Source organism: Staurois parvus, unplaced genomic scaffold, assembly GCF_062004578.1.
Source record: "Staurois parvus isolate SC_StPar_1 unplaced genomic scaffold, SC_StPar_1.0 ptg000051l, whole genome shotgun sequence".
NCBI lineage: Eukaryota > Metazoa > Chordata > Amphibia > Anura > Ranidae > Staurois > Staurois parvus.
In genome coordinates, this window is record NW_028317847.1 from 1,666,081 (window position 1) to 1,682,805 (window position 16,725).

The following is a 16,725-nucleotide window of genomic DNA, read 5'->3' on the forward strand; positions in this document are numbered from 1 at the left end:
GGCAGTTGTCGGTGAGTGCAAACAGAGTTCAAGGGAGTGGTCAGTGAGTGCTGGCACTGATCAGTGAGTGCAGGCAGTATCCAGACGGTGGTCAGTGAGTGTAGGCAGTTTCCAGATGGTTGTCGGTGAGTCCGGGCGGTGGTCATTGAGTGCAGGCAGAGTCCGGGCGGTGGTCATTGAGTGCAGGCAGAGTCCGGGCGGTGGTCATTGAGTGCAGGCAGAGTCCGGGCGGTGGTCATTGAGTGCAGGCAGAGTCCGGGCGGTGGTCATTGAGTGCAGGCAGAGTCCGGGCGGTGGTCATTGAGTGCAGGCAGAGTGCGGACGGTGGTCATTGAGTGCAGGCAGAGTGCGGACGGTGGTCATTGAGTGCAGGCAGAGTGCGGACGGTGGTCATTGAGTGCAGGCAGAGTGCGGGCGGTGGTCATTGAGTGCAGGCAGAGTGCGGGCGGTGGTCATTGAGTGCAGGCAGAGTGCGGGCGGTGGTCATTGAGTGCAGGCAGAGTCCGGGCGGTGGTCATTGAGTGCAGGCAGAGTCCGGGCGGTGGTCATTGAGTGCAGGCAGAGTGCGGGCGGTGGTCATTGAGTGCAAACAGAGTTCAAGGGAGTGGTTAGTGAGTGCAGGCAGATTCCAGGCGGTGGTCATTGAGTGCGGGCAGAGTCCGGGCGGTGAGTGCGGGCAGAGTCCGGGCGGTGAGTGCGGGCAGAGTCCGGGCGGTGAGTGCGGGCAGAGTCCGGGCGGTGAGTGCGGGCAGAGTCCGGGCGGTGAGTGCGGGCAGAGTCCAGCCAGTGAGTGCGGGCAGAGTCCAGCCAGTGAGTGCGGGCAGAGTCCAGCCAGTGAGTGCGGGCAGAGTCCAGCCAGTGAGTGGTCATTGAGTGCAGGCAGAGTCCGGGCGGTGGTCATTGAGTGCAGGCAGAGTCCGGGCGGTGGTCATTGAGTGCAGGCAGAGTGCAGACGGTGGTCATTGAGTGCAGGCGGAGGTCAGTGAGTGCAGGCGGAGGTCAGTGAGTGCAGGCGGAGGTCAGTGAGTGCAGGCGGAGGTCAGTGAGTGCAGGCGGAGATCAGTGAGTGCAGGCGGGCGGTGGTCAGTGAGTCCAGGCGGTGGTCAGTGAGTCCAGGCGGTGATCAGTGGGTCCAGGCGGTGGTCAGTGAGTGCATGCAGAGTCCAGTAGGTAGTCGGTGAGTGCAAGCAATATCCAGACTGTGATCATCGAATGCAGGCAGAGTCCAGGCGGTGGTCAGTGGGTCCAGGCGGTGGTCAGTGGGTGCATGCAGAGTCCAGGCAGTTGTCGGTGAGTGCAAACAGAGTTCAAGGGAGTGGTCAGTGAGTGCTGGCACTGATCAGTGAGTGCAGGCAGTATCCAGACGGTGGTCAGTGAGTGTAGGCAGTTTCCAGATGGTTGTCGGTGAGTCCGGGCGGTGGTCATTGAGTGCAGGCAGAGTCCGGGCGGTGGTCATTGAGTGCAGGCAGAGTCCGGGCGGTGGTCATTGAGTGCAGGCAGAGTCCGGGCGGTGGTCATTGAGTGCAGGCAGAGTCCGGGCGGTGGTCATTGAGTGCAGGCAGAGTCCGGGCGGTGGTCATTGAGTGCAGGCAGAGTGCGGACGGTGGTCATTGAGTGCAGGCAGAGTGCGGACGGTGGTCATTGAGTGCAGGCAGAGTGCGGACGGTGGTCATTGAGTGCAGGCAGAGTGCGGGCGGTGGTCATTGAGTGCAGGCAGAGTGCGGGCGGTGGTCATTGAGTGCAGGCAGAGTCCGGGCGGTGGTCATTGAGTGCAGGCAGAGTCCGGGCGGTGGTCATTGAGTGCAGGCAGAGTGCGGGCGGTGGTCATTGAGTGCAAACAGAGTTCAAGGGAGTGGTTAGTGAGTGCAGGCAGATTCCAGGCGGTGGTCATTGAGTGCGGGCAGAGTCCGGGCGGTGAGTGCGGGCAGAGTCCGGGCGGTGAGTGCGGGCAGAGTCCGGGCGGTGAGTGCGGGCAGAGTCCGGGCGGTGAGTGCGGGCAGAGTCCGGGCGGTGAGTGCGGGCAGAGTCCGGGCGGTGAGTGCGGGCAGAGTCCGGGCGGTGAGTGCGGGCAGAGTCCGGCCGGTGAGTGCGGGCAGAGTCCAGCCAGTGAGTGCGGGCAGAGTCCAGCCAGTGAGTGCGGGCAGAGTCCAGCCAGTGAGTGCGGGCAGAGTCCAGCCAGTGAGTGGTCATTGAGTGCAGGCAGAGTCCGGGCGGTGGTCATTGAGTGCAGGCAGAGTCCGGGCGGTGGTCATTGAGTGCAGGCAGAGTGCGGACGGTGGTCATTGAGTGCAGGCAGAGTGCGGACGGTGGTCATTGAGTGCAGGCAGAGTGCGGACGGTGGTCATTGAGTGCAGGCAGAGTGCGGACGGTGGTCATTGAGTGCAGGCAGAGTGCGGGCGGTGGTCATTGAGTCCGGGCAGTGGTCAGTGAGGGCAGGCAGAGTGCGGACGGTGGTCAGTGAGTGCAGGCAGAGTGCGGGCGGTGGTCATTGAGTCCGGGCGGTGGTCAGTGAGTGCAAGAAGATTCCGGGCGGTGGTCAGTGAGTGCGGGCGGTGGTCAGTGAGTGCGGGCGGTGGTCAGTGAGTGCGGGCGGTGGTCAGTGAGTGCGGGCAGAGTCCAGGCAGTAGTCGGTGAGTGCAAACAGAGTTCAAGGGAGTGGTCAGTGAGTGCTGGCACTGATCAGTGAGTGCAGGCAGTATCCAGACGGTGGTCAGTGAGTGTAGGCAGTATCCAGATGGTTGTCAGTGAGTGCAGGCGGTGGTCAGTGAGTGCAGGCAGAGTCCGGGCGGTGGTCAGTGAGTGCAGGCAGAGTCCGGGCGGTGGTCAGTGAGTGCAGGCAGAGTCCGGGCGGTGGTCAGTGAGTGCAGGCAGAGTCCGGGCGGTGGTCAGTGAGTGCAGGCAGAGTCCGGGCGGTGGTCAGTGAGTGCAGGCAGAGTCCGGGCGGTGGTCAGTGAGTGCAGGCAGAGTCCAGCCAGTGAGTGCAGGCAGAGTCCAGCCAGTGAGTGCAGGCAGAGTCCAGCCAGTGAACAGTGAGTCCGGGCGGTGGTCAGTGAGTGCGGGCAGAGTCCGGGCGGTGGTCAGTGAGTGCGGGCAGAGTCCGGGCGGTGGTCAGTGAGTGCGGGCAGAGTCCGGGCGGTGGTCAGTGAGTGCAGGCAGAGTCCAGCCAGTGAACAGTGAGTCCAGGCGGTGGTCAGTGAGTGCGGGCAGAGTCCGGGCGGTGGTCAGTGAGTGCGGGCAGAGTCCGGGCGGTGGTCAGTGAGTGCGGGCAGAGTCCGGGCGGTGGTCAGTGAGTGCGGGCAGAGTCCGGGCGGTGGTCAGTGAGTGCGGGCAGAGCCCGGGCGGTGGCCAGTGAGTGCAGGCAGAGTCCAGCCAGTGAGTGCAGGCAGAGTCCAGCCAGTGAGTGCAGGCAGAGTCCGGGCGGTGGTCAGTGAGTGCGGGCAGAGTCCGGACGGAGGTCGGTGAGTCCAGGCGGGGGTCAGTGAGTCCAGGCGGGGGTCAGTGAGTCCAGGCGGGGTGGTCAGTGAGTCCAGGCGGGGTGGTCAGTGAGTGCGGGCGGTGGTCAGTGAGTGCGGGCGGTGGTCAGTGAGTGCGGGCGGTGGTCAGTGAGTGCGGGCGGAGGTCAGTGAGTGCAGGCGGAGGTCAGTGAGTGCAGGCGGAGGTCAGTGAGTGCAGGCGGAGGTCAGTGAGTGCAGGCGGAGGTCAGTGAGTCCAGGCAGAGATCAGTGAGTGCAGGCGGTGGTCAGTGAGTCCACCAGGCAGAGATCAGTGAGTCCAGGCAGAGATCAGTGAGTCCAGGCAGAGATCAGTGAGTCCAGGCAGAGATCAGTGAGTCCAGGCGGTGATCAGTGGGTCCAGGCGGTGGTCAGTGAGTGCATGCAGAGTCCAGTAGGTAGTCGGTGAGTGCAAGCAATATCCAGACTGTGATCATCAAATGCAGGCAGAGTCCAGGCGGTGGTCAGTGGGTCCAGGCGGTGGTCAGTGGGTCCAGGCGGTGGTCAGTGGGTCCAGGCGGTGGTCAGTGGGTCCAGGCGGTGGTCAGTGGGTCCAGGCGGTGGTCAGTGGGTCCAGGCGGTGGTCAGTGGGTCCAGGCGGTGGTCAGTGGGTCCAGGCGGTGGTCAGTGGGTCCAGGCGGTGGTCAGTGGGTGCATGCAGAGTCCAGGCAGTAGTCGGTGAGTGCAAACAGAGTTCAAGGGAGTGGTCAGTGAGTGCTGGCAATGATCAGTGAGTGCAGGCAGTATCCAGACGGTGGTCAGTGAGTGTAGGCAGTATCCAGATGGTTGTCAGTGAGTGCAGGCGGTGGTCATTGAGTGCAGGCAGAGTCCGGGCGGTGGTCATTGAGTGCAGGCAGAGTCCGGGCGGTGGTCATTGAGTGCAGGCAGAGTCCGGGCGGTGGTCATTGAGTGCAGGCAGAGTCCGGGCGGTGGTCATTGAGTGCAAACAGAGTTCAAGGGAGTGGTTAGTGAGTGCAGGCAGAGTCCAGCCAGTGAGTGCAGGCAGAGTCCAGCCAGTGAGTGCAGGCAGAGTCCAGCCAGTGAGTGCAGGCAGAGTCCAGCCAGTGAGTGCAGGCAGAGTCCAGCCAGTGAGTGCAGGCAGAGTCCAGCCAGTGAGTGCAGGCAGAGTCCAGCCAGTGAGTGCGGGCAGAGTCCAGCCGGTGGTCAGGGAGTGCGGGCAGAGTCCGGGCGGTGGTCAGGGAGTGCGGGCAGAGTCCGGGCGGAGGTCAGGGAGTGCGGGCAGAGTGCGGGCGGAGGTCAGGGAGTGCGGGCAGAGTGCGGGCGGAGGTCAGTGAGTCCGGGCGGAGGTCAGTGAGTCCGGGCGGAGGTCAGTGGGTGCGGGCGGTGGTCAGTGGGTGCGGGCGGTGGTCAGTGAGTGCAGGTAGAGATCAGTGAATGCAGGCGGTGGTCAGTGAGTCCACCAGGCAGAGATCAGTGGGTCCAGGCGGGCGGTGGTCAGTGGGTCCAGGCGGGCGGTGGTCAGTGGGTCCAGGCGGGCGGTGGTCAGTGGGTCCAGGCGGGCGGTGGTCAGTGGGTCCAGGCGGTGGTCAGTGGGTCCAGGCGGTGGTCAGTGGGTGCATGCAGAGTCCAGGCAGTAGTCGGTGAGTGCAAACAGAGTTCAAGGGAGTGGTCAGTGAGTGCTGGCAATGATCAGTGAGTGCAGGCAGTATCCAGATGGTTGTCAGTGAGTCCGGGCGGTGGTCATTGAGTGCAGGCAGAGTCCGGGCGGTGGTCATTGAGTGCAGGCAGAGTCCGGGCGGTGGTCATTGAGTGCAGGCAGAGTCCGGGCGGTGGTCATTGAGTGCAGGCAGAGTCCGGGCGGTGGTCATTGAGTGCAGGCAGAGTCCGGGCGGTGGTCATTGAGTGCAGGCAGAGTCCGGGCGGTGGTCATTGAGTGCAGGCAGAGTCCGGGCGGTGGTCATTGAGTGCAGGCAGAGTCCGGGCGGTGGTCATTGAGTGCAGGCAGAGTCCGGGCGGTGGTCATTGAGTGCAGGCAGAGTTCAAGGGAGTGGTTAGTGAGTGCAGGCAGATTCCGGGCGGTGATCAGTGAGTGCGGGCAGAGTCCAGCCAGTGAGTGCGGGCAGAGTCCAGCCAGTGAGTGCGGGCAGAGTCCAGCCAGTGAGTGCGGGCAGAGTCCAGCCAGTGAGTGCGGGCAGAGTCCAGCCAGTGAGTGCGGGCAGAGTCCAGCCAGTGAGTGCGGGCGGTGATCAGTGAGTGCAGGCGGGCGGTGGTCAGTGAGTCCAGGCGGTGATCAGTGGGTCCAGGCGGTGGTCAGTGAGTGCATGCAGAGTCCAGTAGGTAGTCGGTGAGTGCAAGCAATATCCAGACTGTGATCATCGAATGCAGGCAGAGTCCAGGCGGTGGTCAGTGGGTCCAGGCGGTGGTCAGTGGGTGCATGCAGAGTCCAGGCAGTTGTCGGTGAGTGCAAACAGAGTTCAAGGGAGTGGTCAGTGAGTGCTGGCACTGATCAGTGAGTGCAGGCAGTATCCAGACGGTGGTCAGTGAGTGTAGGCAGTATCCAGATGGTTGTCAGTGAGTCCGGGCGGTGGTCATTGAGTGCAGGCAGAGTCTGGGCGGTGGTCATTGAGTGCAGGCAGAGTCTGGGCGGTGGTCATTGAGTGCAGGCAGAGTCTGGGCGGTGGTCATTGAGTGCAGGCAGAGTCTGGGCGGTGGTCATTGAGTGCAGGCAGAGTCTGGGCGGTGGTCATTGAGTGCAGGCAGATTCTGGGCGGTGGTCATTGAGTGCAGGCAGAGTCTGGGCGGTGGTCATTGAGTGCAGGCAGAGTCTGGGCGGTGGTCATTGAGTGCAGGCAGAGTCTGGGCGGTGGTCATTGAGTGCAGGCAGAGTCTGGGCGGTGGTCATTGAGTGCAGGCAGAGTCTGGGCGGTGGTCATTGAGTGCAGGCAGAGTCTGGGCGGTGGTCATTGAGTGCAGGCAGAGTCTGGGCGGTGGTCATTGAGTGCAGGCAGAGTCTGGGCGGTGGTCATTGAGTGCAGGCAGAGTCTGGGCGGTGGTCATTGAGTGCAGGCAGAGTCTGGGCGGTGGTCATTGAGTGCAGGCAGAGTCTGGGCGGTGGTCATTGAGTGCAGGCAGAGTCTGGGCGGTGGTCATTGAGTGCAGGCAGAGTCTGGGCGGTGGTCATTGAGTGCAGGCAGAGTCTGGGCGGTGGTCATTGAGTGCAGGCAGAGTCTGGGCGGTGGTCATTGAGTGCAGGCAGAGTCTGGGCGGTGGTCATTGAGTGCAGGCAGAGTCTGGGCGGTGGTCATTGAGTGCAGGCAGAGTCTGGGCGGTGGTCATTGAGTGCAGGCAGAGTCTGGGCGGTGGTCATTGAGTGCAGGCAGAGTCTGGGCGGTGGTCATTGAGTGCAGGCAGAGTCTGGGCGGTGGTCATTGAGTGCAGGCAGAGTCTGGGCGGTGGTCATTGAGTGCAGGCAGAGTCTGGGCGGTGGTCATTGAGTGCAGGCAGAGTCTGGGCGGTGGTCATTGAGTGCAGGCAGAGTCTGGGCGGTGGTCATTGAGTGCAGGCAGAGTCTGGGCGGTGGTCATTGAGTGCAGGCAGAGTCTGGGCGGTGGTCATTGAGTGCAGGCAGAGTCTGGGCGGTGGTCATTGAGTGCAGGCAGAGTCTGGGCGGTGGTCAGTGAGTGCAGGCAGAGTCTGGACGGTGGTCAGTGAGTGCAGGCAGAGTGCGGACGGTGGTCAGTGAGTGCAGGCAGAGTGCGGACGGTGGTCAGTGAGTGCAGGCAGAGTGCGGGCGGTGGTCATTGAGTCCGGGCAGTGGTCAGTGAGGGCAGGCAGAGTGCGGACGGTGGTCATTGAGTCCGGGCGGTGGTCAGTGAGTGCAAACAGAGTTCAAGGGAGTGGTTAGTGAGTGCAGGCAGATTCCAGGCGGTGGTCATTGAGTGCAGGCGGTGATCAGTGAGTGCAGGCATTATTCAGGCAGTGGTCATTGAGTGCAGGCGGTGATCAGTGAGTGCAGGCATTATTCAGGCGTTGGTCAGTGAGTGCAGGCAGAGTCCGGGCGTTGGTCAGTGAGTGCAGGCAGAGTGCGGACTGTGGTCAGTGAGTGCAGGCAGAGTCCTGGCGGTGGTCAGTGAGTGCAGGCAGAGTCCTGGCGGTGGTCAGTGAGTGCAGGCAGAGTGCGGGCGGTGGTCAGTGAGTGCAGGTGGTGTTCATTGAGTCCGGGCGGTGGTCAGTGAGTGCAGGCAGAGTGCGGACGGTGGTCAGTGAGTGCAGGCAGAGTGCGGACGGTGGTCAGTGAGTGCAGGCAGAGTGCGGGCGGTGGTCATTGAGTCCGGGCGGTGGTCAGTGAGTGCAAGAAGATTCCGGGCGGTGGTCAGTGAGTGCGGGCGGTGGTCAGTGAGTGCGGGCGGTGGTCAGTGAGTGCGGGCGGTGGTCAGTAAGTGCGGGCAGAGTGCGGACGGTGGTCAGTGAGTATATCCTAAGTGTAAGGATTTTCCAGCCTAATTGAAGACATGTTATAACTAGAAGTTCCAGTTGGTATACACAATTTGTGAATATATACGCAGTCCTCTGTGATATACTGATTTTATTCACTTTGTTTTATTCCCTATGAAAGCTCCCAGTAGTCGGTGTTCTGTGCCAACTATAGTATAATCATCAGATCCGCTTTCTGTGACAGAGTTCAGCTGACAGTAATCTGAGATCCAGAGAACTTGGATATCTGTAAATGTTTCATTAAGAGTTCTATAGGTCATGTGGCAATGTCCTCAACACAGCAGCCTCAGCCTGTATCCATTGTCTCCACACAACCCACATTCTTTTTAAAGTGCATTTAAACACAAAAAAGAAAAAATATTCTCTATATAATCAGTGCTTGGATGTGGTGGCTGCATTTCTTTTTTTTTTTTTTCCTAGTATTCCTGCCAGTAATGCACTTCCTATTCTGGGATGACAACACTCAATGTACTGTATGTATAGAGGGGCAGTGTTGTCACTCTAGGCTGCTCTGGATGACAGTTACCACCCTCTCTGTCTGCACCTTCATTACATAGGGAGGAGGGGTTGTGTATTCCACAGGAAATTTGAGCACAGAAACTTACAAGGTTATGGGAATCCTATCTGGATCAACAGTCTTTTTGAACACATGTACAGTACATAGCATGAAAAAGGATAACTAATGCAGCCACCACAGCTAAGGACTGGTAAGCTGCAGAACATTTTTGTTTTTGTCTAGGTACTTTAATTCTTCTGTTTGTAACTTAAAATAGAAGGAAAGGCTAATCTACTTTTAAACATCGCCCCCCATTGTGCCAAATATCTTTTCTAAGAAATTGCAATTACAATACCTTTTTTTTCTTTATCTTTTATCTATGAGAGGCAAAACTCCACCGCAGCCTTAAGTATCGTGAGAGCTGTACTATCCAGCATAGACAAAAGTATAGATCTACATGTAAAGTGCAGCGCTGAATATGAAATAATTGAAGGTAACATATATCACCAGTGCAAATTGGATAATGTAAATTTCTCAATCTAACATATATGCAAAAATAGTCAATATGTAGCTAAGTGGTTTGATGAACAAATATAAATCCATCCAAAAAAAAAATCAAAGTGACAGAAAAAGTAAATGTGGGTAAACAAGCAATGTATCCGTGGCACTACAAGACACAGCAGTATCGTCTTCAATTCCAAACATTCCAGGTGCTGTGAAATCCAGTGTACCACCACTATGCACTCACCAGAAAGCTACTGGTATAGTAGCAATGATCCTGATCCGTCAAATAGAGACTCGGAATCTTTAACCCAAAGGCCGCCTCCTAATCCCTGGTTCACATATATGCGGCCGACCTCGGTTCCCACTACGGTTGTGATTTCCAGTGCAGGCGACATGCCATTAGAACTATGCGGGTCCGCATTCCTCTGTGCGGGTGGTGCGGCTGCACAGATTTTCATGCGGATCCGCAGCGGCACCACCCGCACAGATGTGAACCTAGCCTCACCCCTGGTTCATATATGTGCGGCCGCGTTTTGCGCGGGCATGAGAGCCCATTCATTTGAATTTACTTCCGTGCCCCGGGACACGCACAGAAGTCCCTGCACTTCTGCTGAAAACACAGCCCACACGGGAACCTCGGTTCCTAGTATTGTTGCGTTTTCCACTGCAGGCAGCATGCCATTAGAACTAATGGCACCCGCCCGCGGGTCCGCATTCCTCTGTGTGGGTGGTGCAGCTGCACGGATTTTCATGCGGATCCACAACGACACCACCCGCACATATGTGAACCTAGCCTTAGGAAGAAAGCTCACCACAGGAGCCCAGAAATCGATATAAAGTGTAGTACTTTATTTAAAATAGATAAAAAAAACAATCAACGTGGAAGACTGGATAAAATTGTGTAAACACACATACCAAGATGGCCGCCGCTCCTAGTCATGGACGCGGCGGTGTGACATCAGCACATAGGCTCCACCTAGCACTGACACTGGGCAGGAAGGGGTTAACATATGGGGTGATAAAAGGGTTAACTGTGTGCTGTGTTTTACTGTATGTGCTGTGTATGTTTTTCTAGGGAAACATGCTGCTGTGTATTTCTCTGCTGTGCACAGAAGAACACAGCAGCATGTTACTGCTGGCAGGAGAGAGATCTGTATTGTTTACACACAAAGATTAGCATGCAATTTGAACAGGAATGCGAATCCTGTCTAAATCCCATGCGGTTTCCCCACTGCTCCTGTATGAAGCCAGGCTTGTTGTTGCCCAAGTTCACACTGGAAACCTCCCTGCTGGCGTCCCATGCTGAGTCCCTCTCTGAGTGGTAGGAGAGGAGAGAAAGCGGCTACAGGGCTTTTGATTGGTCAGCTCCATCACATGGACTGTGCTGACCCATCAGATGCCTTCTAGCCCAAACTGTCATTGCAAGAAGAGGAAAGAAAGTGGCAGGGATTATAAATCCCTGCTGCTTTCTCTCCTCTCCTACCACTGGCACTCAGCACGGGATGCCTGCAGGGAGGTTTCCCGCAACGCTCCTGTGTGAAATCGGGCTATGACAAACCTGGATTCACACAGTAGAAGTGGGAAAATCGTATGGGATTTGGACATGAATCGCATTCCTTTTCAAATCGCATGCTATTCTTTGAGGTGCAATATGCATCCATTAACACAAATTGCACCACAAAGTATCAATAATCCGTATCAGAGAGTACCAGTATCAGTACAAAACGGCACCAGTGCATCCCTAGTGGGATCCTCTTAAAATCCCCCCTCAGGGCACATCCCATCAATCTAAACATTGCAATATACTACCCTCTTTTAAAAATTGAAAAGAGGTGAGTCAAAAGCAGGATTTTCAATATATCACAGAGAGAATTACATAGTTAAAACATGATAAAAATAAAATCACACAATCAGACTGGCACATAGATTTGACAAATGGTGTAATGCAGGCCTTGAAATTTCCACTCGCCAGCTCGCATTGGCGATTGGAAATGATGTGGGCTAGTGTGTCCCTAGGACCATCTTGCTGAGCAGGCTCGAAGCTCCAGCCGGATCTGTCATTGGCACTGGGAGCCGTCAGACTGCTCAATAGTTGAGCAAAGTGAAAGCAAAGGAAGGAGTGTGTGCTGTGCTCTCTGCCTCCCCCTAGAGTGAAGTACCCGGCTCTGTGAGTGAACAGCGAAGTACTGCAACTTTTTATAGGGGTGTGTGTGTACGTGTATCTGTGTGTGTGTGTACATGTATCTGTGTGTGTGTGTACATGTGTCTGCGTGTGTGTGCGTGTACATGTGTGTTTGTGTGTGTGTACATGTATCTGTGTATGTATGTATATGTGTCTGTGCGTGTGTATTTTTGTGTATGTACATGTGTCTGTGTGTATGTATATATGTCTGTACATGTGTCTGTGTGTATACATGTGGCTGTGTGTGTGTGTGTGTGTGTGTGTGTGTGTGTGTGTGTGTGTGTGTGCATGTGTATCTGTGCATGAGTGTACATGTTTCTGTGTGTGTATGTACATGTCTGTGTGTGTGTGTACACTCTGTTTGTGTGTGTATGTACATATGTCTGTATGTAAACCTACATGTATGGGTGGTTTGGTCAGGTTCAGGATGATGTGATTATAATGGGTGGTAGAGTATGGGGCATTTGAGGTCCTGCTGGGTTGGATAGAAGGTAGGATATTCTTGGTAGAGTTATGTTTTGGTGTGTGAAAGATTATGGGGGGTTATGGTTGTATGCGGTGCATGGTCTAAGTATGATGGAGTGTTTAGGGGAACATTGGAGGCCCTGATGTAATGTGGGGGGACTCTGGGGACCCTGATGTAATGTGGGGGGACTCTGGGGGCCCTGATGTAATGTGGGTAACATTTAACAGTGTAATTTCATGAAATAATTTACGAGGGCGTGTTTAGGGGTGGAATTAGGGGCGTAGCAGGGTAGGGGTTGGGTGGGGCAACTGGTGGCGAGTAACTCTTAAGGCCTGACTAGTAGCTCAGGACTTGAAATTTTAAGCCCTGGTGTAAGTGCATTTTGCAGTAACACTTATGTCTTCGGGGTTCACATATTTTGGATGCATCCAATATATCTCTAAGAATATAACAAAAATACATCAACAACCAGCAAAAAAAATAAAATTAAAAAATATATACAGATAATCAAAAATACGACATTACAAACTGGATTATAGTGATCCCAACAAATGAGAAGGGAAAAAAAGGAAGGGGGGAGGGGAATACACATACCTTCTAATGAGCCACCTACCTGAATATATAACGCCAGCAGACATGCCGCTATGCTATAATAGAGCTCATCACCTTTCCTGCAGTTTGTGGACATGGCCAGGAGGAGCCCTGATGGAGGTGGACAATACCCCATACAGACCACACAGTTCAGCAGAAGGATTGCAGCACTGAGTAGTTGCTTTCTGTTTTATTTCTTTGGTATAAACATTTATAAACTGGTGCTTAATAGTAATAAAAGTGATCTGCAGAGCATTGGGGAGGGCCAAAGGGAGCGCCATACTAGCAAACTCATCTCAACCCTGGAGTGGCCAACAGAATCACCCAGTATTAAATGTTCACTACTGAACTAAATTTACAGTTTTCTTCATTTCTCATTTTGTGTAGATGTTTAGGTCTGTCTAATGATGGAGAATCACGTGTTTGAGTCCGTGGAGGAAAGGACCTTCCAGTACCAGGAGTCTCTGCCTCCCCTCCCCGTCCCTTCACTGGAAGAGTCCTTGTCCAAGTACTGTGAGTCAGGTAGGCACTCCTGGTTTCTGAGTATGTTCCAGATAATATATTGCAGTATATCTTAAAGTGATATTAAAGCCAATTTAATAAATAAATAAACATATCTTACCTGCTCTGTAATAATTTTCCACAGTGCAGCCCCGATCCTTCTCTTCTCAGGTCCCCCGTTGGTGCTTCTGGCCCCGCCCTCCTGCTCGGTGCCCCCAGAGCAAGCAGCTTGCTATGGGGGAACCAAGCAGGCTTGCTCCCAAGGTTCTGCTCTGCGTGTCCATTCACACACAGAGTCGCAGCTTAGCCCCACCCCATCTCTCTCTGGCTCACTAGCTGCTGCACATAGGTTTTTTACCTTCTTGCATAGAATGCATGAAGGTAAAAAACTGAGCCTTTACAACCACTTTCGTTATTATAGCAGCAGTGGACCAGTTTATAACTCTGGAGTTAAAAAATCCAATCTTGTGTTTTCTTAGGAGTCAGAAGCACCAGCTTTAATGGACAAGAGTATGATTAAAGGTGAATTACAAGTGTTTGCATAGTTGCATCGGTTCCAGCTTGGACCAATGTACATATGCATGTGCCATACCTGTGGGGATACCTGTGGAAGCTGGATTATTGTAGTAGGCACTGCATCTAGTCATCACTGTTAGCTTCTGGATCCCATGCCGAATGTCTGTCCTGCTGCTTTGTAAACACTGGAAAATGCTTGCTCTGCACGGACGCCATTCAGGGAACACTTTGCATGTTTTCAGTGAATGGAAAGCATTCTCTGATTGGAAGCGATGGAGAGGTGGGGAGGTGAGGTCGTGATCTCTACTGTGTCGACACGCAACACGTTTTTGGTGTGGTTCCATTGAAGTCTATTATACCAAAAATGCAATCTGCTGCAGGGGGAAAAGTCCCTGATCCTTTCAAAATCATAGCGGCTGAAAATGTCCCATAGGAAACATGTTAAATGGACTGTAGTGTGTTTTTGCAAATCACACTAAACGTAGGCGTGAACCAGGCCTCCAGGGGAATTGGTCAGGTATAGCACATACATACTGTATTTATTAATGTTACTATGCAAAAAATATGCATACCTGGAATTCACGTTTAACAAAGATTCCAGAGCAGCTGTAACCTTTTTAGGTTCCTCCCCCATTATATGCCGCAGGAGCTTAACCTCCCTGGCGGTAATCCCGAGTGTAGCTTGGGGTTAATTTTCAGTACCAAAAGCTGTGACCCCGAGCAACACTCGGGATTACACCGTAGTGTGTGTGTGTAGTGTAATTTACCTTGTCCCTGTGATCCCCCGATGTCCTCCCACTATGTCCTCCGGCCAACGCCGGCACACGTCCTCCTGGTTCCCTTCCCTGCGAGCTCGTGACGTTTATAAAAAAAAAAAAAAGTAAAAACACGACATACACACAATACATTGTAATCTGTTAGGATTACATTACTGTATCAAACCATTTCACCTAAATGTTGTCCCCAGTGTTTTGTCCTGTGCCCTGCCTGCACTCTTACCGTTCTTTCTGCCTGGAAACTTGAGAACGTCCACTGCATCCAAAAAGGATCCGTTTAGGTCAAAAGCGGTTTTAGACCAGCTAGAGAACAGAGTTAGTGAATTAGAATCACTTGCAGAATTGAGCGATAATGATTCGTGGGGAAACTAGTCATCAGACACTGAAATTTCCATGCAAAACAATGTACCACTTTGACATTCAAAAATATTGACATAATCAGACCGCCAGGGAGGTTAATCTGCAAGTAAATGTGGAGAATGTTATAAAGTAATATGAAATAAAAAGAAAAATACTAATTTCCTGAATACTATTATTACAGGTATTAACAGCATACAGGTATCAGAATACACTATGGGGATGATTTACTAAAACTGGAGAGTGCAAAATCTGGTGCAGCTGTGCATGGCAGCCAATCAGCTTGTTCAATGAAAGTGATATTAAACCTTTGTTTTTTGTTTTGAATTCTCCTCTTCAGTGGGTGCCCCCCATGGAATGCCTGAGCAGGCTCGCTCCCGAGCCGCCCTGTCTGTGTCCATTGACAGAGAACAGGTGGCTTGGATCAGGGTTCAGGCAAGAATGAGGGGTGGGGGCTCGGGGGGAGCTGCAGCACAGAAAGTTTTTCACCTTATTGCATACCTAGATTGCATTACGGTGCAAAAACCTTAAGGCTTTAGAACCACTTTAAGCTTTGACAAAAAAATTCTGGAATCTGATTGGTGTCTGCACCAGATTTTGCACTCTCCAGTTTTAGTAAATCAACCCCCGATGTTTAGCAATAGTGATCTCAAAAGCCTGTGTACATTAACCCGAAAAGGTACAGAGTGAACTATGTTGGGCAAAATTATTTCTCAGTAATTTCCTTTATAAAATCTGTTTACAGTAGCAGTGGTCGGCTCTTGTTGGCTCTTGAATATTGTCTTTTCTTTCTCTATGCAGTTAAACCTTTTTTAAATGAACAAGAATATGAGAAGACTTGTAAAATTGTAAATAATTTTGAAAACGGAATCGGCCAAGGGCTACATCAAAAACTATTAGAAAGGGCTAAAACAAGAAAGAACTGGGTGAGTACTTGTGTTGTAATATCAATGACCGCATGCTATCTAAGTTTAACCACTTCTCTGACAGGCTGCTCTGATTCTCTGATTGGCTGCTTGTGCTGCTTCTTCCTCCCACCCTCCAGCCCTGGCTGTACAGGCAGGGCTGCTGTTAGAAAACTTGGGGCCCCATACAGCCAACCTGACAGGGCCCCCTCACAAAAGAACATTTACTAAGCTTCAATTATGAACACAACGAGTGATCGCTAACGATTACTGCTTGTGTCCTTTCAGGAAAGGAGGGGGCTGGTAAATATGACATATTTACCGGATCCTTTCCCCACTCTCCATCCTGAAGGATCGTATTGTGTTCATGCAGCTGTCAATGGGAAGGAGAGGAGGGAAGCTTGCAGCGCTGCACGGGTAGGGGAGCACAAAGGTGGGCCTGGACAGCAGGGGAAAACGTATGGTGCACAGGGAGGGTTATGTGTGCGGTGGGGGGCAACAGATCCCCTGTATTTTTTATATGGAGTCTCTCTTCCCATCATATTATATGCACAATTCATGATGATGAATTGTGCTTTTCTTCAGCATTCTTTATTACCGCCGGTAAAATGGCCGCACCAAGGGAGACTGTTTTTCAATTAAGGATCACATATACGATCCACGACAAAATGGCGCCAATGATCCGCGCATGCGCCGTAAGTCGGCAAGATGGCGCCGATAGCCGGCAAGATGGCGGGCGCTTCAAATCGATTTTGCCACTGCAGAATATAAATAGCACTAACACAGATGCCCATCCTGTAAGCCCTTATCCCTATGACTATGTGCATCGCACAAAACGCGTCAGGGGGGCAGCAGCAACTGGACATCTAACCACAGCATACCCTGAATACATGGTCAGTAATTTTTGGAACTTTTTGAAAATCTGATATTTACCATTGCACCCATTATCCTTGAATAAAAAAGGTACCATAAGCAATATCACGCTATGTGGTCTCTTATTGGGCACTCTGTGTGAGTGTCATCATTCACAGTGCCCATTTGGAGGAAAGATGACCCTGATGGTGATACCTGGTAGCGGTTTCTGGTGACCTTTTCTGTGGAGCTGGTATGGTGATTCGTATGGTAACCTGACCCGAGACCTGATGACCTATCTATAGCCTGATGACGCGGGATTTATTATTGTGCATTTTAAATGCACATCTGGTGAGTGCGTTTTTTATCCATTCGTTTGGCTTGCACCTGTTGTCACTCCCGGATCAGGACGTCCACACACTTGGAATTGTGATCTTTGCTTGATCCACACAATTATATTGAACTAATTATATCACGATTAATCACCTTAAGGTGATACCACTTATCCACATTTATTTGAAATGGCATGGCATTATGTATATTAAAATGTATTACCATTTAGCGCTGCACCAACTTATTTGAATACATATATACTATTGGAGGTTTTTCTTGGTTGCCTTTCGGTGTATCAGC

At 53.0% G+C, this 16,725-nt stretch overlaps 1 protein-coding gene across 2 annotated transcripts in view; it reads left to right on the forward strand.

The window, feature by feature from the left end:
* Positions 1-16,725, forward strand: part of CROT (carnitine O-octanoyltransferase) — a 75,507-nt gene that overhangs the window by 3,717 nt on the left and 55,065 nt on the right. The window contains exons 2-3 of one of the 2 annotated variants that reach the window (XM_089666255.1): positions 12,573-12,707; positions 15,137-15,261. In XM_089666255.1, coding sequence (XP_089522381.1) covers positions 12,590-12,707; positions 15,137-15,261 — 243 coding nt within the window. In that variant the 5' untranslated portion in view covers positions 12,573-12,589. Of the gene's footprint in view, positions 1-12,572; positions 12,708-15,136; positions 15,262-16,357; positions 16,444-16,725 lie in introns of those variants that run through there. The other variant, XM_089666256.1, reaches the window with a different exon arrangement.